The sequence below is a fragment of the Chiloscyllium punctatum genome, chromosome 3 (genome assembly GCF_047496795.1).
Source record: "Chiloscyllium punctatum isolate Juve2018m chromosome 3, sChiPun1.3, whole genome shotgun sequence".
Classification (NCBI taxonomy): Eukaryota; Metazoa; Chordata; class Chondrichthyes; order Orectolobiformes; family Hemiscylliidae; genus Chiloscyllium; species Chiloscyllium punctatum.
The window spans coordinates 114,674,855-114,700,663 of record NC_092741.1 but is presented as its reverse complement, the minus strand read 5'-3'; the positions used below and the strand labels follow the sequence as shown (position 1 = coordinate 114,700,663).

The 25,809-nt window shown below is 42.0% G+C and overlaps 1 protein-coding gene across 15 annotated transcripts in view; it reads right to left on the bottom strand.

Moving 5' to 3' along the window:
• dst (dystonin) overlaps positions 1-25,809 on the bottom strand; it is a 622,282-nt gene that overhangs the window by 249,882 nt on the left and 346,591 nt on the right. For 9 of the 15 annotated variants that reach the window (XM_072558451.1, XM_072558477.1, XM_072558489.1 and 6 more), the window contains 5 exons: positions 25,316-25,465; positions 17,691-17,897; positions 16,867-17,016; positions 13,126-13,359; positions 10,231-10,386 (listed from right to left, as the gene is read on the bottom strand). In XM_072558451.1, the coding sequence (XP_072414552.1) occupies positions 10,231-10,386; positions 13,126-13,359; positions 16,867-17,016; positions 17,691-17,897; positions 25,316-25,465 (897 nt within the window). The remainder of the gene's footprint in view (positions 1-10,230; positions 10,387-13,125; positions 13,360-16,866; positions 17,017-17,690; positions 17,898-25,315; positions 25,466-25,809) is intronic. The other 6 variants (XM_072558462.1, XM_072558536.1, XM_072558470.1 and 3 more) reach the window with 1 other exon arrangement.

Genomic DNA, 25,809 nt, shown 5'->3' with positions numbered 1-25,809 from the left:
ATGGGAACAGACAAGTTACGTGAGTGGGCAAAAGCCTAGCAGATGGAATAGAATATGGGGAAATGTGAAATTATGCGCAATGGCCAGAAAAATAGAAGAGCTGAATACTATTTAAATGGAGAAAACTACTGCACAGAGGGATTTGGGAGTCCTTGTGCATGAATCACAAAAAGCTGGCATCGAAGCTCAGTGGGTAATAAAGGAGGCAAATGGAATGTTGACTTTTATTTCAAAGGAAAAGGGATAAAAAAAATCAGGAAGTCTTGCTCAAACTATAGAAGGGACTAGTTGGACCGCAGCTAGAATATTGCGAACTAGTTTGGTCCCTTATCTAAGGAAACACTTAATACACTTAATAGTAGGTTCCAGGGGACTTTTGCCAAATGAAGAGACCTTGGGGTGCAGGTTCATAGTTTCTTGACAGTGGAGTTGCAGGTAGACAGGACAGTGAAGGAGGAGTTTGGTAAGCTTGCCTTTATTGGTCAGTACATGGAGTATAGGAGTTGGGAGGTCATGTTGTAGCTGTACAGGACCACTTTTGGAGTACTGCATTCAATTCTAGTCTCCCTCCTATAGGGAAGATGTTGTGAAATTTGAAAGGGTTCAGAAAAGATTTACAAGGGTTGAAGAGTCTGAGCTATTGGGAGAGGCTGAATAGGTTGGGGCTATTTTCCGTGGAGCATCAGAGGCTAAGGGTTGGTTTTTTAGAGGTTTATAAAATCATGAGGGACACGCATAGGGTGAATAGACAAGGTCTTTTTCCCAGAATAGGGGAGTCTAAGGCTATAGGCATAGGTTTAGGGTGAGAGGGGAAAGATTTAAAAGGGATCTAAGGGACAACTTTTCATGCAGAGGGGGTGAATGAATGAACTGCCATGAGAAGTGGTGAAGGCTGGTATAATTACACCATCTGGATGGGTATATGAAAAGGAAGGGCTCAAAGAAATATGGGCTGAATGACGGCAAATGGGATGAGATTACTTTAGGATATCTGGTTGGCATGGACGAGTTGGACTGAAGGGTCTGTTTTTGTACTATACCTCTCTATGACTCTAAGCAAGATACATAGGCATTGGAGGCAGTCCAGAGAATGTTCATTAAGTATAGACTATAGGACTGGTAGCTTCCATGCTTCAGGCTCACTGCCTTTATTCCTGATGAAGGGCTTTTGCCCGAAACGTCGATTTCGCTGCTCGTTGGATGCTGCCTGAACTGCTGTGCTCTTCCAGCACCACTAATCCAGTATAGAGGGACTGTCTTATGAGGAGAGTTTCAGTAGGGTGGGCCTGTACTTATTGGAATTTAGAAGAATGACAGGCAACCTTAATGAACGGGATACATTTCTTATGGTCTTGACAGGGTAGATGTGGAAAGGTGATTTTCTCTTATGTGAGAGTGTAGGACCAGAAGGCATAATCTCAGTGTAAGGGTCACTCAGTTATGTAGTTGAGATAAAGAGAGAGATAAAGAGGAAGTTTTCTCTTAGAGAGTAACGTAATTCCTTACTGCAGAGGGCTGTTGAGACTGGACTGTGAGTTACATTCTAGGCTGAGATAGACAGATTTTTAATCAATGAAGGGAATCAAGAATTGTGTGGAAATGGCAGGCAAGTGGAATTAAAGATTATCCAATCAACCATGATCTTACTGAATGGCAAATAATAGCCTAATTCTGCTCCTTATGGTCCTTTGAATATTCACAACAGACAAATTAGACTGCTTTCAAAAATGTCTAACAATGCAGTGCTCTCTCAATACTGCACAGGAGCATCAGCCTGGTTGATATACTCATCCGTGGAATTTGAACTCACAATTGTTAAATTCAGAAGCATGTGTGCTACTCACTGAGCCACAGCAGATACTTCGGACATGAATTAAACATTCAACTGATTTGTACATGTCTGGACTGATCCAATCAAGTGTTGCACAGTACCTCATCAGCACATCAAAGTCTCATTTTATCCTTCCCTCAAGAATCAGGATTTCAGTTCTCTATTCTCTTCAGGATAACTACTATGGGCTCTGTATATCATATAAACCCAAAAAATACCAGACTCTGCAATGAATAGTGAGAGGCACTATTAACAGGAATTTGATCTCAATTGGAAGTACAACACAGTTTCTTTCTGCACAGGTATGCTGTCAGGTCAACATTCTCAAAGTGAGTTTAAACCTTTACCAATCTTCTATTTTACTTCAATCTTTGGAATACAAGCGATTTACAACTTCTATTTATATTATGATGATATTGGGCAATTTTATACCCAATGAGCATGGAGATGTTGGAAAATGTATTACCTCGAATTTGGACAGCACAGAAACAGGATTCTGCTTGACAGGTAGGTGCATGATAGTATTTGTGTTACACACAATTTGCCTCCACCTCTCCTATATCATCGTAACCTTCTATTCCTCTATGCCTCGTGTTTATGTAGTTTCCCCTTTAACATATCAATAACATATCTAAATGCATTTAGCTTGAATTCCCTTTAGGCTTTAAGAGTGACCGTCTTAAGTTACTCAGCTTCAGCAGCAATCTTATGAGGGCCTGGTCATCCACTTGGATATGTAAATGGATTCCTGTGTAAAATTCTGGGGGCCACAGTTTAGGGAGGACATGAAGGTATTGGAGGTGCTAGAAAGGATTTGCAAGAATGATTGCAGGGAACAGGGACTTCAGTTACGAGTATGGATCGGAGAAATTGGGGCTGTTTTCCTGACAGAAGGGAAGTTTGAGAGGAGATTCAGTAGTTGTGTTCAAAGCCATGAGGAATCTGGACTGAGCAGATTGGGAGAAACTTCTTATTGAAGAGTCACTGCTCCCAAAACATTGATTCTACTTTCTCTTCATAGATGCAGCCAGACCTGCTGAGTTTTTCTCCAGCCATTTCTATTTTTGTTTCAGATTTCTAACATTCACAGTTCTTGTTTTTATACTACTGTTCTTATGGGTGATGGGTTAGGAACAAAGGCCACCTTTTTAAGTTGAATGGCAAGTGAACCAGAGGCAACACGAGGAAACATGTTTTAACCACAATGTTTGATTAGGTTTTAGAAGGTAGTGCCTTTCATTTGGGAATTGGATGATTATCTGAAAAGAGATTTGCAGGGTTTATTGAGAATAGGATAGGGAGCAGTACGAAATGAATTGCACTTGCAGAGAGTTAGTATAGACACAATGGGTTAAGTGCACCTCCTTCTATGTTGTAACCACTATTATATTTATTATTCTTAGTTACGATGTCATCCATAAGTTTTTTTATTCACTTGTGGAACGTGGGCGTTGTTAGCTAGCCATCATCTATTGCCTGTCCCTAGCTACCCTTGAATGGTGTGGCTTGCTCGGCCATTTCAGAAGGCAGTTGAGAGTCAATCACAAATGCTATAGGTCTGGAGTCACATGCAGTAGGTCAGACGAGGTGAGGATGGCAGATTTTCTTCCTTGAAGGACATTAATGAGCCAGACGGATTTTACCAACAATCAGCAATGGTTTCTTAACTCCAGATTCTTGGAGTTTTGTGGAACATTACCTTTACTTTGCAACTACTCGTAAAGGTCTCTATAACCAAAAGAGAAGGAACATAATGAAAGTTTACTAGATTAACTCCTAAAGTAAGAGAGACATTCTGTGAGGTGAGGTTGAGTAAGAATGGTCCTACATGCTCTGGAATTTAGAAAAAATTGACTGTCGCCAAGTCTACAAGATTCCAATGCGCTGACTCATACGGAGAGATTTTTTCCCTTGGCTAGAAAGGCTGAACTAGAAATTGTCAACTGTGCTCAGAGAGTTCTGAATATTTTGAATCCTTTTTGCCAGGGGGCTGTGGACGCTGATCATTGAGTACATTCAAAGCTCTGATCCTGAGTTTTTTGGCCTCTAAGGGAATCAAGGACTATTACAGCTACATGGAAAAATTGCATTAAAATTAAAGATCAGTTATGATTTCGCTCATTAATTTAGGAGGCTTGGGCACTTATGGGTGGAGGATTAGTTGAGGGGGGGGGGGGTGGTTGGGAGGTAGGGAGACTCAGATGGGATGGCACAGGCAAATGGCTCATTTTTGCTCATCATTTTTATATTCTTAAGTGAAACATTTGGCAGTTCCTGATTCCAATAGGAAAAGTGTTGCAACTCTCCACATATTTAGCACAAAAGTTGTTAAGTTCTGTGAAAAATAAAACACATTCAGGCTTTATCTGTTAAGGTATCTTGTTCATTACAAGTGTGTTTAAAGAAGAAATTAGCTTTTTTTTGTTGTGGTGAGTTGATCTGATCATCTGGAACGCACAGCCTGAAATGTTGGTAGAAGCAGATTAAACAATAACATTCCAGAACAGAAGTGGATAAATTCTTGAAAAGGAGTGATCTGCAGAATCACGGGCAAAGAGTAGGGTTGTGGAACTAACCGGATAGCTCCTTTTGAGTGCACTACAAGCACAACAGACTGAATATTGTTTGTGCTGTATTAAGCCATGAATAATGCAAAGGAAGAGTCTGCATCTAAACTGTATATTATCAGGTCTTTGAGGCATTATGACCTTCCTTAGAAATGTATTCACTGCTGTAAATTGGCAACCAGGATAGCAAATTACTATGGTCAGGTACCACAAGTAGCAAATCAGGTGAATGAATGGTAAATATTCTGGTGTTAGATGAGGGGACTATGTCTGAGAGAACATTCTTCTTCCAATAGAGCCATGGGATGTCTTATGTCCATGTGAACCATTAGAAGCGAAAGACCATTCACCCATTTCATACCCCATCTGAAAGATGGAACACTCCTCAACTCAACAATATACAATAAAATATACTCCATATTAACTGTTATTTTACTAAGAATTATAAATACTAGACAGCTCAATGAGCTGGACTCTGAGCTTCAAACATTTCAACACATCTGGAAGGGGGAGAGTTACCTGGATGCTGTGTTTCAGGAGACAGTCACACCCCTTCGACTAACTAACTCGAATTTGGCCAGTGGTCAGGGTACAGGAGGGTGTGGCTGTCAGTGAGGCAGCTCGAAGGATCCAGGAGGTAGAGTTGCAGAAGCCTCAGCCCCTGTCCTTGTACAACATGGTCAAGAGTTTTGCTCCCTGTGTGGATGGCAATGGGGACTGCAGGGAGGATGAGCCGACTGACCACACCACTGTCGTGCAGGGAGCCATTAGAGAGAGAAGAGAAATGTTATTGTAATTGTATAGTTAGAGGTACAGACACTGTTCTCTGAGACCAGGATCGAGAGTGCCAAATGTGTTGCCTGCCTAGTGCTCGGATTCAGGATATCTCATCTGGGCTGCAGAGGAACTTGGAGTGGGAGGGTAAAGATCCAGTGGTCATGGTCCACATAGGTACCAATGACAATGACAAAACTAGGGCAGACATTCTGCTAAGGGTCCATGAACAGCTAGGAGCTATCAACAAACACATCGACCTGGACCCAATATACCGGCCACTACAGCGGACAGCTGGAACTGACAACCGGAAGCGGCAGATTCAAACCACTACAAATGCCGGAGGAAAGATCACAGAAGCGCTTCACAGGAGGCTCCCAAGCACTGAGGATGTCACCTAGACAGGGCACGAAACGTCTGCAACACAAATTCCCAGCTCGGCGAACAGAACCACAATATATGGGCGGCACAGTGGTTAGCACTGCTGCCTCACAGCGCCAGAGACCCAGGTTCAATTCCTGCCTCTGGTGACGACTGTCTGTGTGGAGTTTGCACATTCTCCCCGTGTCTGTGTGGGTTTCCTCCGGGTGCTCTGGTTTCCTCCCACAGTCCAAAGATGTGCAGGTCAGGTGAATTGGCCATGCTAAATTGCCCATAGTGTTAGGTAAGGGGTAGATGTAGGGGTATGGGTGGGTTGCGCTTCGGCGGGGCGGTGTGGACTTGTTGGACCGAAGGGCCTGTTTCCACACTGTAAGTAATCTAATCTAATCATTTTGGGCGGCACGGTGGCACAGTGGTTAGCACTGCTGCCTCACAGCACCAGAGACCCGGGTTCAATTCCCGCCTCGGGCGACTGACTGTGTGGAGTTTGCACATTCTCCTCGTGTCTGTGTGGGTTTGCTCCGGTCTCCTCCCACAGTCCAAAAATGTGCAGGTTAGGTGAATTGGCCACGCTAAATTGTCCGTAATGTTAGATGTAGGGGAATGGATATGGGTGGGTGCGCTTCGGCGGGTCGGTGTGGACTTGTTGGGCCGAAGGGCCTGTTTCCACACTGTAAGTAATCTAATCTAATCTAATCTAACGAGCACCCGAGCTACAAATCTTCTCCCAAACTTTGAGCTAAATTAAAAAGCAGAACCAAAAAAGGTTATAGTCTTTGCATTACTACCTGAGCCACCAGCTAATTGGTACAAGGTCAATAAGATTAAGCAGGTAAATGCATGGCTGAAAGATTGGTGAAGGAGAAATGGTTTTGAATTCATGGGACACTGGCATCTGTACTGGGGAAGAAAGGACCTGTTCCGATGAACGAATTAGGGTCAGATGGTGCAGATTCCATGTGGGTAGAATTGAGGAATTGCAAAGGTTAAAATAAACATAGTTGGAGTTATGTACAGGCCTCCAAACAGTAGTCAGGAGCTGGGGTGCAAGATACATCAGGAGATAGAAAAGACGTGTAGGAAAGGCAAAGTTACAGTGATCATGGGGGATTTCAATATGCAGGTGGACTGGGAAAATCAGGTTGGCAGTAGAATGCATAAAAGGAATTTGTGGAATGTCAATGAGATGGCTGTTTGGAGCAGCTTGTGGTGGAGCCCACTAGGGAGTGTTGTGCAATGAGACAGACTTGATAAGGGAGCTTGAGGCGAAGGAACCCCAGAACTCCAAGGAGGCTGTGATCATAATATGATTGAACTTACTCTGCAATTTAAGAGGCAGAAGATAGAATCAGGAGGTAATGAATAAAGGCAACTATAGAAGCATGAGGGAGGAGCTGGGTAAAATTGACTGGGAGAGGAGTCTAGCAGGAAAGACAGTGGAATAGCAATGGCAGGAGTTATTGGGAGTAATTCAGGAGACAGAGCAGAGATTCAGCCTGAGGAAAACAAAGCATGCTGCAGGGAGGCTGAGGGAACACTGGCTGACTAGGGAAGTCAGGGATAGCATAAAACCAAAAAAGAAAGCATCTAGTGTGGCGAAGGGCAGTGGGAAACTAGAGGATTGGGAAGCTTACAAAGGCCAACAGAGGGCAACAAAAACAAAATAAAGAGAAGATTAAATATGATAGTAAGCTAGCCAGTAATATAAAAGAAGACTGTAAGAGTACCTTTAGATATATAAAGGGCAAAAGAGAGGCAAAAGTGGACATTGGGCCACTGGAAAATGACACTGCAGAGATAGCAGTGGGGAACAAGGAAATAGCTGAGGAACTGAAATAATTACTTCGTATCAGTCTTCACAGTGGAAGACACAAGTAATATCCCAAAAATTCAAGAGAGTGAGGGGACAGAGCTGAGTATGGTGGCCAACGCCAAGGAGAAGGTGCTAGAAAAACTGAATGGCCTGAAGGTGGATACATCACCTGGACCAGATGGACTACACCCCAGAGTTCTAAAGGAGATAGCGGAAGAGATAGTACAGGTGTTAGTCATGATCTTGCAGGAATCACTAGAATCAGGGAGGGTCCCAGAGGACTGGAAAATCTCTAACGTGCCACCCCTTTTTATAAAGGGAGTAAGGCAAAAGAAGGAAAATTACAGGCTGATCAGCCTAACCTCGGTCGTGGGTAAGATCCTGGAATCCATTGTGTAGGATGAGATTTCAGAATCTTGCAAATGTATGGTAAAACAGGGCAAAGTCAGTACGGTTTTATCAAGGGGAGGTCACGCCTGACAAATCTGCTAGAATTCTTTGAGGAAGTAATGAGCAGGTTAGACCAAGGAGAGCCAATGGATGTTATCTACTGGATTTCAAGAAGGCTTTGACAAGGAGCCGTACAGGAGGCTGCTGAGGAAGATAATGGCCCATGGTGTTAGAGGCAAGGTGCTAGCATGAATAGAACATCAGCTGCCTGGCAGAAAGCAGAGAGTGGAGATAAAAGGGTCCTTCTCAGGATGGCAGTTGGTGACAAGTGGTTTTCCGCAAGGCTCAGTGTTGGGACTGCAAAATTTCACTTTATAGATTAACGATCTAGATGAAGGAACCGAGGACATTCTGGCTAAATTTGCAGATGATAGAAAGATAGATAGATAGAGGGACAGGCAGCAGTGAGGAGGTGGGGAGGCTGCAGAAACAATTTGGACAGGTTAGAAGAGTGGGCAAAGAAATAACAGATGGAATATAACGTGGGAAAATGTGATGTCATGCACTTTGGTAGGAAGAATAGAGGCATGGACTATTTTCTAAATGGGGAGAAAACTAATAAATCTGAAATGCAAAGAGACTTGGGAGTTCTGTTCAGGATTCTCTCAAGGTAAACTTGCAGGTTGAGTCAGCAGTTAGGAAGGCAAATGCAATTATGGCATTTATTTTGAGACGGTTAAAAGTAGGGATGTCCTTCTGAGGCTCTATAAGGTTCTAGTCAGACCACATTTGGAGTATTGTGTGCAGTTCTGGGTCCCATATTTCAGGAAGGATGTACTGGCCTGAGAGTGTGTTCAGAGGAAGTTCATGAGAATGGTCCCAGGAATGAAAAGCTTAACATATGAGGAACGTTTGAAGATTCTGGGTTTATATTTGATGGCATTTAGAAGGATGAGGGCAGGATCAAAATGAAACATACAGATTACTGAACGGCCTGGATAGAGTGGATGTTGGGAAGATGTTTCCATTGGTTGAAAAGACTAGGACCTGATGGCATAGCCTTAGAGTAAAGGGAAGACCTTTTAGAACAGAGATAAGGAGAAACCTTTTCAGCCAGAGAATGGTGAATCTATGGAATTCATTGCCACAGAAGGCTGTGAGGCCAGGTCATTAAGTATATTTAAGATTGAGGTTTTGAGTATCAAGGGGATCAAGGGTTATGGGGAGAAAGCGAGAGAATGGGGTTGAGAATCTTATCAGCTATGATTGAATGATGGAGCAGACTTGATGGGCTGAATAGCCTAATTTCTGCTCCTTTGTCTTATGATTCAATTTTTACAGTATTAACTCTTCCTTCACCAGGAAAAACTCCTCTCTGCAAACACAGCACATGTTTTGAACTACTGTCTTCAATATCACTTTGGTTGCTAGACTAATGAAGTACAGCAATGTCAAAGTATTGTACTGAACTAATAACCTCGGTTACAAGTTCAAATCCCACTAGATAAGCAATGAAACAGAATTCCATTTTTGTAGTAATCTGTGTCCACAATAGAAATCCTTGTGATCTAACTCTCTCAGCTAAGTAGTGGTTCCATTTCTTCTTCATTTACTCTTGTGCACAATAAGTTGCGGTCTACAGATATGGTCTAAATTTGACTTTTGGGTGGGGGAAAGAAATATAACTTGGTCTATGTTGGAAGGGTATGCACATTAGAAACACCTGCTTTATCACAGTTTGATTTATCACAGTTGAGATGGATTGTATTCAGACTGCCTAGTCTGTCTTACACATCTGTTTCTGGTGGCTTTACAGTATAGTTAAGGTTGTGGTAGACTGCAATTGATGATCCACAGCATCCTGTGTGTTGATGATGAACTTCATAGCTGTCCATACAGATGTGCTGTGATGCTTTCAGCATTAGTAACAGAATATCATTTCTTCTGCCACATCCATCAAGGCAGCACTGTTTTCGTGCACTTGTAAAAGGATGGTTGGAGATCATTGTCCCCCTTCCAAAGTGGACACTAGCCCTCAAGCGACGCTCATCTGGTTTGACCCACAGATCAATGCTAGCACATCTACATGAAATCAGAGGTGAGCCTCCTGGTCCAGATGTAATGGCCTCTCCAGCTGCAATGTTAGATGTAGCTGAATCCTGAAAAAAGTGATGACCACTGACATACACCTATGGACTCCCGAATGTAAACTAATATAAAGGAATTGTAATATTATTATGAGAAACAGACCTGTAGTGAGGATTCAGTTGACAGTTAAATCATTCAAGCTGCACACTAATGATTGGTTATGTGTGATAACTAATGCCTGTTTACTTGAAATTCTGAGCACGTCTGTAACCAAAACCCCACCAGGGATGTAATCAGCAGGATCTTGCCCTGCTGACCTCAGAGTTTCATAAAGTTACATCATTTTTACATTTCTAATTTATTAAAACATGCACTGTATCACTAACCTGGTGCTCCATCTGATGCTGTTGTAAGTTAGCTAAGCTATCATCAGTGATGGACATTCCACTCTCATAACCAATGATTTTATTTTCAGTCACCATCAGTAAATCGCACATTTCCTGTAATTTCTTGTTACACTCTCCTTGCTTTTCTTCGAATGCCTGTTTTGCCAATGCATAGAGAAAACACACCATCTCAGTTATTTTGCTCTCATTTCTTGCTAAGGCAGTCTTTTCCTTCCCTACAATAAATATCTATGCTAATTCACCAGTGTATGCTGCAAACACGATAGCAGTTAACCATACAAGTGAAGAAGATGGGTTACGATAAATTTGATTAAATAAATGAGTGTATCTCACGAAGGAGTTAGCTCCACCAGTGTCACGTCCACACAATTGTCATGCAAGCAGAAAGATAACAGCTGTCTTTTAATTTGCTTTGTTCAGATGGCCTTAGGCTTCAGGTTTTTTTCTCAAGAGACGAGAGAGAGAGAGAGAAAGAGAGAGAAAAAATGAGAGAGAAACTGTGAATGAATAATACAGCAAGCAGTCATCTGTAAAAAGATCTACAGAGCAGTGTTAGCCACATTGTGGAAAGTATTTGAATTTCAAGCAGTGCTTTTTTTAAACAGAAAATATTTTGAGCGCTCATCAACCTGCTTAGCATTATGTAAATGATGAACCCATGCAGTGACATGCTGCAAATTACTTACAAAGTGTGGCATGATACCAGGATTAAATAACCACATTGCTTCATTTGATGCATTAATGAAATTCACACACATTCCATTTGCAATATATTTCACACTACGTGAAGCTCAAAAAAATTACACTGAAGTGCATCGAGATGTGTGGGAGCCACAATCTTCAGAAAACAGCATCAAACTCCAAGACACTTCATCACTGAGTGACTGACATTGGAGTTCTGATCACATGAGAGATTATGAATACCTGACATATCATGGCTAAGAGACAGAGTGATATTTTAAATATCCTCTGGCTTCAGCAAGATGGCAAGGGTTTGTTAACATTTCCAGAAACAATTGTTTCCGATGATGGTCATCAACAGAACTGTTAACTCTTCTCCATGTATTTCCAGCAGTTGCAGTATTTTATTTCTGTATTGGTTAACACTTCCTAAGCACTTTGATCTCAGCTCAGAGATGTATTTTCCAAGACATTGATGCAATGACAAGGGATGAGAATTCTACTTGCGTAAACTTGATGAGCTCTTGACCTGGCTAATAAGCACCTTCTTGCAGAATTCTGCATTAACAGTGACACCTTATGTGCGGAAATGAAGAACTTAAATTTATGTCCATCACTTGTTCTGTGAATCAAATGATCTAACTATGCAGCAGGTTGATGCAGCACAGAACAGCAACATTTGGCTCACTGCTCGCCACAGCCATCTGGCTAATTTCATGTCCCTGCTCTTTTGTCATAGCGCTGCAAATCTTTTCTTTACATGTGTGAATCCAAGTTCCAATTTGTCCCCTTTCTACTTCCATCACTCTCTAAAGCAGTGCATTCCAGATCAGAATTTCAGACTGCCACATTTAAAATAAAATTGTCACCTCTTCCCTGGTTCGTAAGCCTGTACTTTCTGCTGGCCGATGGAAACTGTTTTGACGTACTTTATCTCTGCAGTCTAAGTTGACCAGGTTTATAGCACGACCCCAAACATGGCCTTTGCTCAGGTATGAGTCAGTTCTCCATTTTTAGCCATGGTATGCTGTACTTGCATTAGTAGTCAGTCTCAATTTTTCATTATAGCTGGCTCAAGAGATTAAACAGGCAATATAGTTGCGTTGCAAAATGCAAGTGTGTTTAAGATACAGCCACTCTGTGAATCAGACACAGATGACATTTCAAAATGGTAAACCCTCTACACCCATCCAGTGACTTACTTTTATACTCGATGTATAGGTTGCACCAAAGTTGGAGAGATTTTGCAAGGACTCAGAGACTGATTTATACACTGACATCTACAGGGTCCACTTTCATAATTTTGACTCTATCTAGATCCTTTCTTTCCCTTCAAAAAAAACTTCTAAAATCTTATTTCCAAACTGATGAAGCATTTTTATCAAATACTAAACATTTGCTGTGAATTAAAATACACTTTCATTATGGCCTTAATATTGGCAACTACTATTAGACAATTTTATGACATTTGCAGATTTTTGAGGTGACTTATTGAAAATTACTTTGAAGGACAGAAGCAAAGAAGATGAGGAAGCACCAAATTATAAAGCTAAGGTATCTATATTCCTGATGAATGTCAGCAACACCTCCATTTTACATTTCCTTTATTGTTTTCAAATCACACCATAGCCTTGCTCTTCTTTATCTTCTGTAACTTTCTCCATTTCTACTATCCCCCAAGATATCAACATTCCTCCAATTCTGGCATTTTGCTCTCCCTGTTTTCCTTTGCTTCATAATTGCCACCCATCATATTGACTGTATACCCCTTAGCTCTAGGTTTTCTCCCTGAGGTTCAACTCCTCTTCAGCTTTTCTTCATGTGAAAGATGGTCCATAAAACCTCTCTGAATAAGCATTTGGTCACCCGTATGTCCTAATTTCACCTAAGGGAGCTCAATGATAATCAATGTTTGGTAATGCCCCTGGTAGCTGCCTTGGGAATAAGTTAAGGGTTGATTTAAGTACAAGATGACTTTACTGATACAGAGGTTCATCTAAGTCCTGTGTGTCACCATGTTTTGAGGTATATCAACAGTTTAAATTAACTATAGGAACAGAGGCTTCAGATCACCTCAATCCCAGTGTTCAAGGAATGTTGATAAAGGAGAACATTCCATAAACTTCATAGAAGCATGTTGCAGACAATCTTGTTATGTATCATGCCAAGTGTCCACAATCAAGTAACTCAAACCTTCTGATCATCCAGCTCTAATCTGGTCTGTAATTGAAGATTCAAAGCCTCCACCTGTACTGTTAATCTTTCCATCACACTTTTAAACAATGTCTGGGTACTATTCAAATGTTTGAGTAGTTTCCTGTTCTCCTGTGGAGAGAAGTCCACTGCGTGCTCAGAAACAAAGAACTGTATGTCAAATGCAGTAGTATCAAGCTGAATTTTCAAATCGGTCAAGGTTTTCTCCAAATCCTGCAAGAAGAAGGGAATGGTGTCAACAGTTATATTCTACAGAATGGTTTATGTAAAAATAACAGTGAGGTTATCAGAATTCACTGTTGTTAAAGGACAAATTGAACAGCAATTTCCAATGACTACACATGCACTGTCAAATATGGAAATAATGAAAATGCTGTCGGATATCTATTGTTACTCCACAGAAGTCTCAACATTGGTAGAAGAAAGTGAGTACTGCAGATGCTGCAGAACTGAGTCAAGAGTGTGGTGCTGGAAAAGCACAGCAGGTCAGGCAGCATCCCAGGAGCAGGAGAATTACATTTCAGGTTAAGCCCTTCATCAGGAATCCTGATGACTCCTGATGAAGGGCTTAAGCCCAAAAAGCCGATTCTCCTCCTCCTGGGATGCTACCTGACCTGCTGTGTTTTTCCAGCACCACACTCTCGACTCACAACATTGGTACTCAACATGGAAGGCATGAGGCTAATTGTATGTACTTACAATATAACTAATACTCCAGAAATATTAGGGCTTGTCCACCCAAGTATAAGTGTATATATAGCAGCATAATAACTTTCAATTGCTGTCAAACTCCCTGGTATTACAATTTTTTTTATAAGTATGGAGATTCACTCCTTCTGATTTAATGTTGGAGGTTTAAAGATTTTATTTCAAAAAGTAATTCGTTATGTTTTTCTTTCTCTTCATCACATCTTTCATTGTGTCTCTCCATAAAATCATGTTCAAAAGTAAAATATGAATTCAATTATTCTAATTTCCTAGTTCAGACTCTGTGGCTCAGTCAGGATTCTTCAGTCAGGTTGTAAAAGTGAGTTATAGCTACTTGCCCTGTTTAGACAGGTCCATATCTCCTGAACAGGACAGTGTAAACTCTAATTACTTCAAACTGCTGTGCAAGACCTCACAGAAAGCCTATGGACAAATCTAAATGTCAAAATGGCGAGCACTATTCATTCTTTACTGACCATAAAGTCAAGCCAATATCTTTTATAACCATTAAACACACAAAGCACACTTTTTCAACCAAAAATATAAATCAAAATATTAGAACTATTTTAATTTGAGAAGAGGTGATACGGGCTATCCCACTTTGTTGGATGCAAGTGCAAAGGAAACAACTCAATAAGAGCCATGCAGACATCATGACAACAGAAGCCTCCTTATTAACACCAGCATGTCAAATTGGTTGGTTCCCAAAAATAATAAATGCCAAACCTGCTCTTGCTACTGCCACCCACTTGATGAATTTAACTCACCTGTTGTTCTGACTCTTCCAGCTCAGTTGAATGTGGTGCTAAGAAGCCATTTAATAGCAGCAATGATTCCATCTAATTTCAATTCTACCGAAGACATCAAAAAATAGATTTGGTATTTTCTTCTACAGTTATTGTCCAACATGCCTGGCACCAGTCTCCTGGCTGAACCTGCCAGCATACCACTCCCCTCACCTCCATCCAGGGCCCCGACAGTCCTTCCAGGTGATACAGAGGTTCACTTGCCTCTCTTTCAACCTATTTTATTGCATCCGGTGCTCCCGATGTGGTCTTCTTAAGGAAGACTAAGTAAACTTAGGGAATGGTTCGCCGAGCATCTCAGCCGGGCCCATAGGGGTCGACTAGTCCTCCCAGTCACTGCCCGCTTTAATTCCCCTCCTCACTCCCTTTCTGACATGACCATCCTTGGCCTCCTCCATTGCCACAATGAACCAAACTGCAAATTGGAGGAACAACACCTCATCTGCTGCCTGGGCAGCTTACAGCCTAAAGAACTCAACATTTTACCACAATGCTCCTGCCACCCCCTTTTCCTGCAGCTCACTTCCACCCACTCCCAGTCCTGAAGAAGGGTTACACCCGAAACCTCAACTTCTCCACCCCTGATGCTGCCTGGCTTGCTGAGTTCTTCCACCTTCCTGCATGTCTACTTTGAATTCCAGCATCTGCAGCTGGAATGACAAATGGAGGGTGTTGGGTTGCTAATACAAGTTGGTAGGCTTCCAGATCAAAGTTTTATTTTCAGAAAGATTACTTGGTTAATTTGAAATTTGCTCTAGATCATGCTTAAGTATATCGTACTGAAAGTGTTGATAGGATGCACAATCTCAGGTCACTGAAATTAATGTAATCAGACCCTATATATGACAAACTCCAATCAAGGGAGTTACGACTGTCAGTTGTGGGTCAGTGGGTACTACTCCTCCCCAAAGACTCAGAATGTTGGGGGTTCAAGTCCAGCTCCAAAGACTGGTGACCATGAGTCCTGCTGACACTTCAGTGCAGTACCGAGGGAGTGCTGCAGTACCGAGGGAGTGCTGCATTTCCGCAACTACAATCTTTCACGTGAGATATTACGCTGAATCTCTGATGCTATCAGGTGCAGGTACATGGCAGGTACATGTCATTGAACTCCTTTTGTTGTCCTGACCATTATTTACTTCTAAGACCATAAGACATAGGTACAGAAGCAGGCCATGCAGCCCAACAAGTATGGTCTACCATTCAAAGTAATCACGGCTGACCTAATAATCCTCAACACCACTTTTTTTTTTGCCTTAGCTCCATGATCCCTGATTCCCTTGCTGATTAAAAATCCAGGAGAGAGATGCTGGAGGTCAGAGTTGAGAGTGTGTTGCTGGAAAAGCACAGCAAGTCAGGCAGCATCTGAGGAACAGAAGAATTCCTGATGCAGGGTTCTGGCTTGAAATGTCGATTCTCCTGTTCCTTAAATGCTGCCTAACCTGCTGTGCTTTTCCAGCAACACACTCTCAACTCTGATTGAAAATCCATGCCAGCCTTATTTATACTTACTGGCTCAGCTCCTTTAGCCCTCTGAAGTAAGAAATGTGACAGATTCTCTATCCTCAGAGAAGAAATTTCTCCTCACCTCGGTCTTAAATGGGTGCCTCCTTACTTTGAGCTTAGGCATGCTGGTCTTAGACTCTTCCACAAGGGGAAACAGCCTTTCCGCAATTGCCCTGTCAAGTCCCCTAAGAATTGTATATGATTCAATATGGTTTCCTCTCATTCTCCTAAACTCCAATAAGTAGAATTCCAATCTACTCAACCTCTCCTCATAAGGCAGACCCTAAACACGCAGGATCAGCTGAGTAAATCTTCTCTGGGCTGCCTCCAATGCCTATTTACTTTTCTTTAGAAAGGAGGCTCAAAACTGTACACAGTCATTAATCTATGTCTGACTAGTAACTTGTATGGTTTTAACAAGATTTCTCTGTGTTTAAAATCCCTTCCCTTTGAAATAATGACCAACATTCCATTTGTCTTCTCTACTGAACTAGTCTGCTAGCTCTTTGCACCCTTTTCTCTGATCAAATTACAGTGAAAGAACTTGTAGCATATTCATGTTAAAAATACTGTGTAAATCCAAAATGTTACCAACATAATTCACTCCTGCAAAATCAACATTTTAAAAACTTAATTCTCATTAGCTCCAGTGTAAGTATAACCATTTTCTAGAGTTACAGAATTTGCCTGCAACACTTGCCTTGTGTTGCTGTATACATCTTTCAACAGTTTCCAAATCACTGGACATGTCTGGGAACAGAGTTTCTAAGGCGGTTGCATTTTCTTGTATGTGAGTGGACAGATGATCCAGTGTGGTAAGGAGCTCCTGATGCATCGCCTTGATCTTAGACTGAAAAGCAGAATAGAAATGTCAATCAGTTTGTATTAAAACCAGAGGAGCCATTGTTAAAATTATTAATCACAGATGGCATCTAAACTCAAAACAAACCCATTAACCATTTGCATTAATGTAATTTTCAAAACTGCAGCTCCAAGAATGCTCTGGTTATTTTGAGTAGAAACAGTCGGAGGCTAGTGTTTTATTGGCAAGTGATTGATCTCAGCAGACAATATGATCAGCAACAGACCCACAGTCACAGGACACAAGTGGAATTCCACCAGTTACTGTTTATAATGCAGGACATCGAACTCTGAATACAAAACAGGCATTCCTGGACAAGTTACTGGAACATCTGAAAAAGGCCCTTTAGTCTTGAGTTTTCATCATCATTCATTAAAGTTGGACTGACTTGAACCTTAACAGCATTGACACCACTTTGCTTTACCACTTTTTTTTCCTTGGTAGCTTTACCTTACAAAAATCTACCTCCAACAATTTTGGGGTGTGTGTGTATACAGATTTACAGAGGACCCCACAAAACGTGAGTCAGGAGACAGCCCAACAATAATAAAGTGTTCCTTATAATTTTGAAAATAACACAGAAAGTCTAAACTCAAAGTATTCATTTTGAAATAATAGAGGAGGATCATTTGTAAAATATTTGGAAAGGCAATACAACAGACCTGTTCTATTTCAATGGCACTTGACAGGGCCTCGACCCTGCTCGCACACACATCAATCATGTCCCGGAGAGACGTTTGTAAATCTTTACAGTCAGTTTCCAAATTCTTTTGTAATGGTTCATCAGGATCCAGGTGAACACTATCCAGAAATTTCTCGGCAGCTTTCAGATCGCGTGTTACTGACTCCTCCAGCTCACACTTTACTAACTGGAAAATAGGTTTACATGAACAATTCCACATGACAGACCATGAGAATTTACTCATTTACAGTATGACATAAGGGTCTTAACAAAACATCATTCGACAGGTACATCTAAAATCAGCTGACCTTAATGGGATAAAAGAAATAAGGACAGTCCAGGGACACAGAGAAGGCATCCAGATGCAGAGAGTCAGAGAGATGTGTTGGGGCAAAGAGGAGAGAATGTGGGACAAAGACAGAGAGAGGGACAGTAAGAGAGTCAGTGTGAGGGGGATACAGACAACGATGGATGTGACAGCATTGGAAAGGGTGCAGAGGAGATATCCCCTTCCCTGGTGTGGAGGTAAGGTCTCATGAAGAAAGGCTGAGGGACTTGAGGCTGTTTTCATTAGAGAGAAGGAGGTTGAGAGGTGTCTTAATAGAGGCATACAAGATGATCAGAGGACTAGAAAGGGTGGACAGTGAGAGCCTTTTTCCTCGAATGATGATGGTTAGCATGAGGGGATAGATGGCCTCTCTCTCTTTAAAGACAGTAATTTCCCCTCCTACGTGGTTGAAGATGTCTTCCAACGCATCTCATCCAAATCCCACACTTCCGTCCTCAAAAGCCCCCCCTCCAACCGCAAAAAGGACAGAACCCCCTGGCCATCAGCTTCCACCCCACCAACTTCCACATAAACTGCATCATCCCCCAACATTTCTGCCACCTACAAACAGACCCCACCACCAGGAATATACTTCCCTCCCCACCCCTATCCGCTTTCTGCAAAGACCGCTCCCTCAGTGACTACATGATCAGGTCCACGCTCCCCAACAATTCACTCTCCCCATTTGGCACCTTCCCCTGCCATCACAGGAATTGCAAAACTTGCGCCGACATCCCCCCCTCACCTCCGTCCAAGGTCCCAAAGGAGTCTTCCACATCCATCAAAGTTTCACCTGCACTTCAACATATGTCGTTTATTGCATCTGCAGTCTCCTCTACATTGGGGAGACTGGACACCTTCCCACAGAGCTCTTTAGGGAACATCTTCATGACACCCGCACCAATAAATCCCACGGCCCCATGGCCAAACATTTCAACGCCTCCTCCCACTCTGCTGAGGACATGCAGGTCCTGGGCCTCCTCCACCGCCGCTCCCTCACCACCCGATGCCTGGAGGAAGAACACCTCATCTTCTGCTTTGGAACTCTTCAACCCCAGGCATCAATGTGGACTTCACCGGTTTCCTCATTTCCCCTCCCCTCATCTTACTCCCGTTCCAAACTTCCAGCTCAGCACCATCCTCATGACCTGTCCCACTTGTCAATTTTCCTTCCCACCTATCCGCTCCATCCTCCTCTCCAACCTATCACCTTTACCCCTTTCTCCATCCACCCATTGCACTCCCAGCTACCTTCCCCCCAGCCCTACCCCCTCCCATTTGTCTCTCCACCCCTGAGGCTTCCAGCCTCATTCCTGATGAAGGGCTCCTGCCTGAAACATCCATTTTCCTGTTCTTCGGATGCTGCCTGACCTGAAGTGCATTTCCAGCACCACTCTAATCACAGGCAGTACTAAACATAGAAGCATTTTGATAAGGCGCATTCTTGAAAAATCTAGCTAAAAGACACCCGGGCACTAACCAGACACCAAGTTTACTATTTAGTTAAATGTAGAAGGAAAAGTCAAATCCTATAGTATGCCAAACTTTTAACTTATAAACTTTATAACAATTGGTAATAATTTGCGTTCTTTTGTATCTTATGTAATTAGGTTACATAAATTAGGGAATGTAAATTGCCTAACAGAATTCGAAAAAATCATTAGTGATAAGCAAATATTGCGTTTATTGGGAATTAACGTGATGCAGCTGGCAAATATCTGGAAAGAAGTATAACTGTCAGTATTGGAATGTGATTGAATGAGGTGCCTGGTAAGATCCCAAAGATAGGTGATAGAGGTTTCTGGTAAACATTGAGATCACGGGAGGACCTAGGGCTGTCCATAGAGTTGTCCACTATTGATCGCGTGTTTATTGGATTGGATGTGGAGATTACGGGAGATCTGGTGAACAACGACATCAATGTTACATGCACTTTTTAGAATGCATCAAAATGCTGTACTTGGCTGAGAAAGGCAGAGTGTCTGGTGGAAACTGTTTCCAAGAACCTCTCACATGCTGCATTGGCAAAGGGCTTGAATAAGGATCGACTTGCACAGTGGCTCAGTGGTTAGCATGCTTCCTCACAGCACCAGGGACCAACTTTCAATTCCAGCCTTGGGTGACTGTCTGTGTGGAATAAACACAATCTCCAGTTTCCTCCCACAGTCCAAAGACATACAAGGTAGGTGGATTGGCTGTACTAAATTGCCCATCATGTGCGGGGGTGTGTCGGTTAAGTGCATTAGCCTCGGGCAATACAGGGTGAGAGGACGTGGGGTGGGTCTGGGTGGGATACTCTTCAGAGGACCTGTTGGGCCAAATGACCCATTTCCACCTTACAGGTAATCTATATAGATAAGAAGACTTGTGCTATGAGACACAGGACTCAAGCTTTCTTTTTGATATCTCTCCTCCAACAGGGGGCATAGGAGAGTTGGTGTATGGAAGCAGGGAAAGTGTGAGAGGCAGAGAGGGAGGGAGAGAAAGAGGAGGGGGAGAGAAGTATGGGCACAGAGAGAGGGAGGGAGGGAGAGAGGGAGGGTGGATGGGGGAACAGAGAGAGAGAATGGGAGGGGGAGAAGTGTAGGCATAGAGAGAGAGAGACGGAGAGAGAAGGGGGCAAGGGGGAAGCTGAGCGCGGGGTGCCAGGAGATTGGTGCGGAGAGAGGGGTAGAGGCGTGGGGATAGGTAGTACGAGGACAGAGGGAGGCAGGAGGAAGGCATTGAATGAGAAGAGAGTGGATAAGAGTTAGAGTGAGAGTTGCGGACAGCATGGGTAGGGGAAAGAGGACAGCAAAAACATACTGATGGACAATATTGGCCAGAACATCGGGCCACTTGTGGGAGTGGCAACCTCACTATTCACAATACCTAAACAAAAGCCTAAATATTTAAAAGTAGATAGTTTGAACTCTGTAAATTTATGCTCAAATATTTTTAGACTTCTTAAAACAATGTGAACTGCATAGCTTAATTTCAGATTTATACCAGCAATTATATTCATATGAAGCTCCTCTTCACCCCAAACACACTAACTACTAACACGTTTCACATCCTCATCATCCTCTGGATGATGATATTGTTCCTGAATTTGCTAACAGATTCATTATTGATCAATTAATAACAAAGGCCCAGAATTTTGGAAAGCCTCATGAGTGGGTTTACTTTCACGCAGTCAATCCAATAAAATTTTCTGAATTTTGAAGGTATGTTCGATCATTCTGCATCTTGGTTTAAGAGATGACTGTTTTGATACAACAATCCAACATGATTTCAAAAGTGGAATTAATGCTGTGCATAATTTACAGTAAGTCCCCATTTAATGTTAGCCAGTTTCATGTTATTTCGCTTTAAAAACGGGGCATGTATTTTTGCATAACATTGCAAGATTTTTAAGTAACAGTTCACTAGCATGAACTCAAACTGTGTGACCTGTTCACCACAGTGTGTGGTCTCTCCTGCTCCCAGACCCACCCTCCAGTTTGCAACCTCTGCTGTTTCATGATTCGTCCTTTTGCTGATCTTTGCTTTTCCAAACCTCCCACTGACACGTTCATCATTGCCCTCTCCTGAACCTGTGTTCCCTTTCAAAACCCAGATTGATCTGAAGTTGGGAGCTCTGGAGTTGCAGAATTACAGATCCCAATGGTCCAGAAGCAAATGCTCCTGATCGTTGCTTCCCTTTCCTGAGACCTGGCTGGGAGCGAGGCCTTTGGATGTGAGCAGAGGCAGCAAGAGTGGTTGAAGCACATGCACCAGATGAACCTCTCAGTGAGTTAAGGAATGATAACCAGTGAGCAGGAGAGTGAGGGAGTCATTGAAGCTGCAGGGTGGGAGGATTGGCAACAAGAGGGTGGATTAAGTAGTGAGAGAGACCCTAAACTGGTGTAGGGGGCAACAACAGGAATAGCCCATTGTAACCAGGAGGGTTAGAGAGCAGGAGCTGTGGCAAGCAGGGGGTTTGGGAAGCAGGAGGAGTAGCAAACAAAAAATACTGTAAAGTAAAAGTTTTATGCTTTTTGAATTTTTATTTTTAAATTCAGTTTATAAGTTATTTAATTATCAATAAAGGAATTTAGCAATGTGAAGGGTTTGACAGGGTGTAATTCAATAGGTAACATGATATGCTTAGTTGTTTCATTTTAAATTGTAATTTTCAGGAATGCAATTCAAATTCAAATGAAGAACGTATTCCTAAAGCATGCACTGAATGCACAAATGATGTAATCCTAGTTACACTGAAAGCTGCTTCATAGGGTTACCCTGTATCTGCACACAAATGAACTAAACTCACACCATAATATCTTCCAGCATGTAAGCAGTCCATTTATCCCGTAGGCTTGTACCAGCTCTTGAAAAATGACATCCAATGGTCCCATTCTCCTGCTCTCTCCTTAAAGCATTACTTATTATTCTTCTTAGATCTATGCCCAGCCCCTTGTTAAAAGTTAGAACTGAATCTGCTTTCACCACCACCTTTTCAGCCAGTGTATTCCAGATCATCAAAACTCACTACATTCCCTTTTGTTTTGCCACACATCTTAAATTTGTGGTCTCTGGTAATTAAACTTCCTGCCTATGGTATATTTCTCTCCATTCACTAGGTACTCCATCAAAACTCTTCGCTGTTTTGAACATCTTTACTAAATCCTTTCTGTTCCTGACAAGAACAATTCTGACATCTTAGTGAGTTCTTAGAAAATTTGTAGCTCAGGGTGTGGTTTTGGATGTAAGTTTGCTTGCTGAGCAGGAAGGTTTGTTTTCAGACATTCCATCACCATATTGGGTTACATCACCAGTCAGCCTCTGGTGAAGCATTGTTATGTCCTGCTCTCTATTTGTGTTTAGATTTCCTTGTGGTGGTGATGTCATTTCCTGTGATGGTGACATCACTTCCTGTTCTTTTTCTCAGAGGGTGGTAGATAGTGTCCAAGTTGATGTGTTTGTTGATACAGTTCTGGTTGGAATTCTATGTTTCCAGGAATCCTCGTCTGTGTCGCTGTTTGGCTTGTCCTAGGATGGATGTGTTGTCCCAGTTAAAGTGGCGTACTTCCTCATCTGTATGTAAGGATACTAATGATAGTGGGTCATGTCTTTTTGTGGCTAGTTGATGTTCATGTATCCTGATGGCTATTCTTCTGTCTGTTTGTCCAATGTAGTGTTTGTAAATGACGTTCGTTTTGCTAGTTGTCTGTATAGGGCTGTTCATTAGCTGCTGTTTTAGTGTGTTGGTGGGTTTGTGGGCTACCATGATGCCAAGAGGTCTGAGAAGTCTGGCAGTCATTTCTGAGATGTCTTTGATGTAGGGGAGAGTGACTAAGGATTCTGGGTACGTTTTGTCTGCTTGTTTGGGTTTACTGCTGAGAAATCAGTGGACTGTGTTCATTGGGTACCCGTTCTTTTTGAATACACTGTGTAGGTGATCTTCCTCTACTCTTCGTAGTTCCTCTGTGCTGCAGTGTGTCGTGGCTCATTGAAGTAATGTTCTAATGCAGCTTCACTTGTGGGTGTTGGTATGACCGCTTCTGTACTTCAGTATTTGTCTGTATGTGTTGTTTTCCTGTAGACGCTGGTTTGAAGATCCCCATTGGCTGTTCGCTCTACTGTGACATCTAGGAATGACAGTTTGTTGTTGTTTTCCTCCTCTTTAGTGAATTTTATGCCAGTAAGGATATTATTGATGATCTTGATGGTTTCATCTAATTTGTTTCATTTAGTGATGACAACGGTGTCATCTACATAGCGGACCCAAAGTTTGGGTTGGATGGTCAGCAGAGCTGTTTGTTCAAGTCCCTGCATTACTGCATCTGCTAAGAACCTTGATATCGGAGATCCCATGGCTATTCCATTGGTTTTGTTATTTAAAGTAAAGTGGGTGGTCAGGCAATGGTCCACTAGCTGGATAATGTTGTACATGCTGATGAAGTTGGTGGTGTTCGGAATATGTGTCTTTGGTTCTTTTAATAGTGTAGTCAATGTTTCTTTGGCCAGGTTGATGTTGATGGATGTGAACAGGGCTGTTATGTCAAAGGAGACCATTATTTCATCCTCTTCTATCTTGGTGTCTTTGATGGTGTTCAGAACTCCTTGTGTGGAGTGAATAGAGTGGTATGAATCTTCTGCTAGGTGTTTTAGTCTTTGGTGTAGTTCCTTGAATAATCTGTATGTTGGTGTTCCAGGTAGTGAGACCAAGGGTCTGAGATGGACTCCTGGTTTGTGAAAATTTTCAGTAATCCAGAGAAGCATGGTGTGTTGGATCAGTCAGTCTTGTTTAATTCTCTGATTTCTGAAGTTTTTTGAGTAAGGCTGTGATTCAGTTCTCTGGTTGTGGGATCGGGTCTATCGCCACAAAAAGAAGGGGTACCCAATGAACACAGCCGACCGATATCTCACCAAACAAGCAGACACAACACGTCCAGAAACCTTAGCCACTCTCCCCTACATCAAAGACATCTCGGAAATGACTGACAGACTACTCAGACCCCTTGGCACCGTGGTAGCCCACAAACCCGCCAACACACTAAAACAGCAGCTAATGAACTTAAAAGACTATACAGACAACAAGCAAAACTAATGTCATTTACAAAAAACCTTGCAAGAACTATAACAAACACTATATTGGACAACAGGCAAAAAAATAGCCACCAGGATACATGAACATCAACTAGCCACAAAAGGACATGACCCACTATCATTAGTATCCTATCATCTAGATGAGGAAGGACACCACTTTGACTGGGACAACACATCCATCCTAGGACAAAGCAAACAGAGACATGAACAAGAATTCCTGGAAGCATGGCATTCCAACCGGAACTTTATCAACAAACACATCAACTTGAACCCATGTACCACCCTCTGAGAAAAAGAACAGGAAGTGACATCACTGACACTGGAAATGACATCACCAACTGAAGGAAACCTAAACATATAAATGGAAAGCAGGACATAAAACTAGCGCTTCAGTGGAGGCTCACCGATGATGTTAGCTAGTATGGTAATGAAATGTCTGAAAATGAATCTTCCAGCTCAGCAAGCAAAATTACATCCAGAATTCCAACATCTCTCATCCCGCCAAGTAACTAAAGTGTCTGGTACCACTCCAGTTAATCTCCTTTATATCTACTCCAAGGCAAGCTTGAGAAAGGCAGTCCAATACATTGCTACATTACATAAGTTATATTTAAAACAATCACAACTTTTCCCAGTCATGGTTTTTAATTTGAAAAAATGTTAATTGCACAGTGAGCTTGTTCCATATGAAATACATTACTTACTTTGTGGTAATCTAGTTGCTCTTGAAGGATTTCCAGGTCCGTGTCAACTGGCTGCAGGCTCTCCAGTTGGATTCTCCTATCTTGGAGTAACATCAAGTGAGCTTGCAAGTTCTCTGCATGCTCCAAACACTGTTGTGCAATGTTACATATCTGCAACAAAAATTGAATTAACGGTTCAGCTTTGGCCTAAGTCATTGTAATGTTATGAAAGAACAGATTATTTCCAAGACAAACATTAAATTGAACAAAGTAAACATAGTGAATATGTCAATCAACTCAATATAATAAATAACATTTGATACAAAACAATGATGGATGTAAAATGCATAAAAATAAAGCTCAGGAAATCTAGAAATCTACAGTCACTGACAAATTCTAATCTTTATCCGAAGCCCAAAATAGTCGCCAGGTGATAAGATTAAGATATTTCAATAAACGTTTGCTTTTCATTTTCATGCTGGAAAGGTCAGGAATATCAGAGTTGAATCACAATA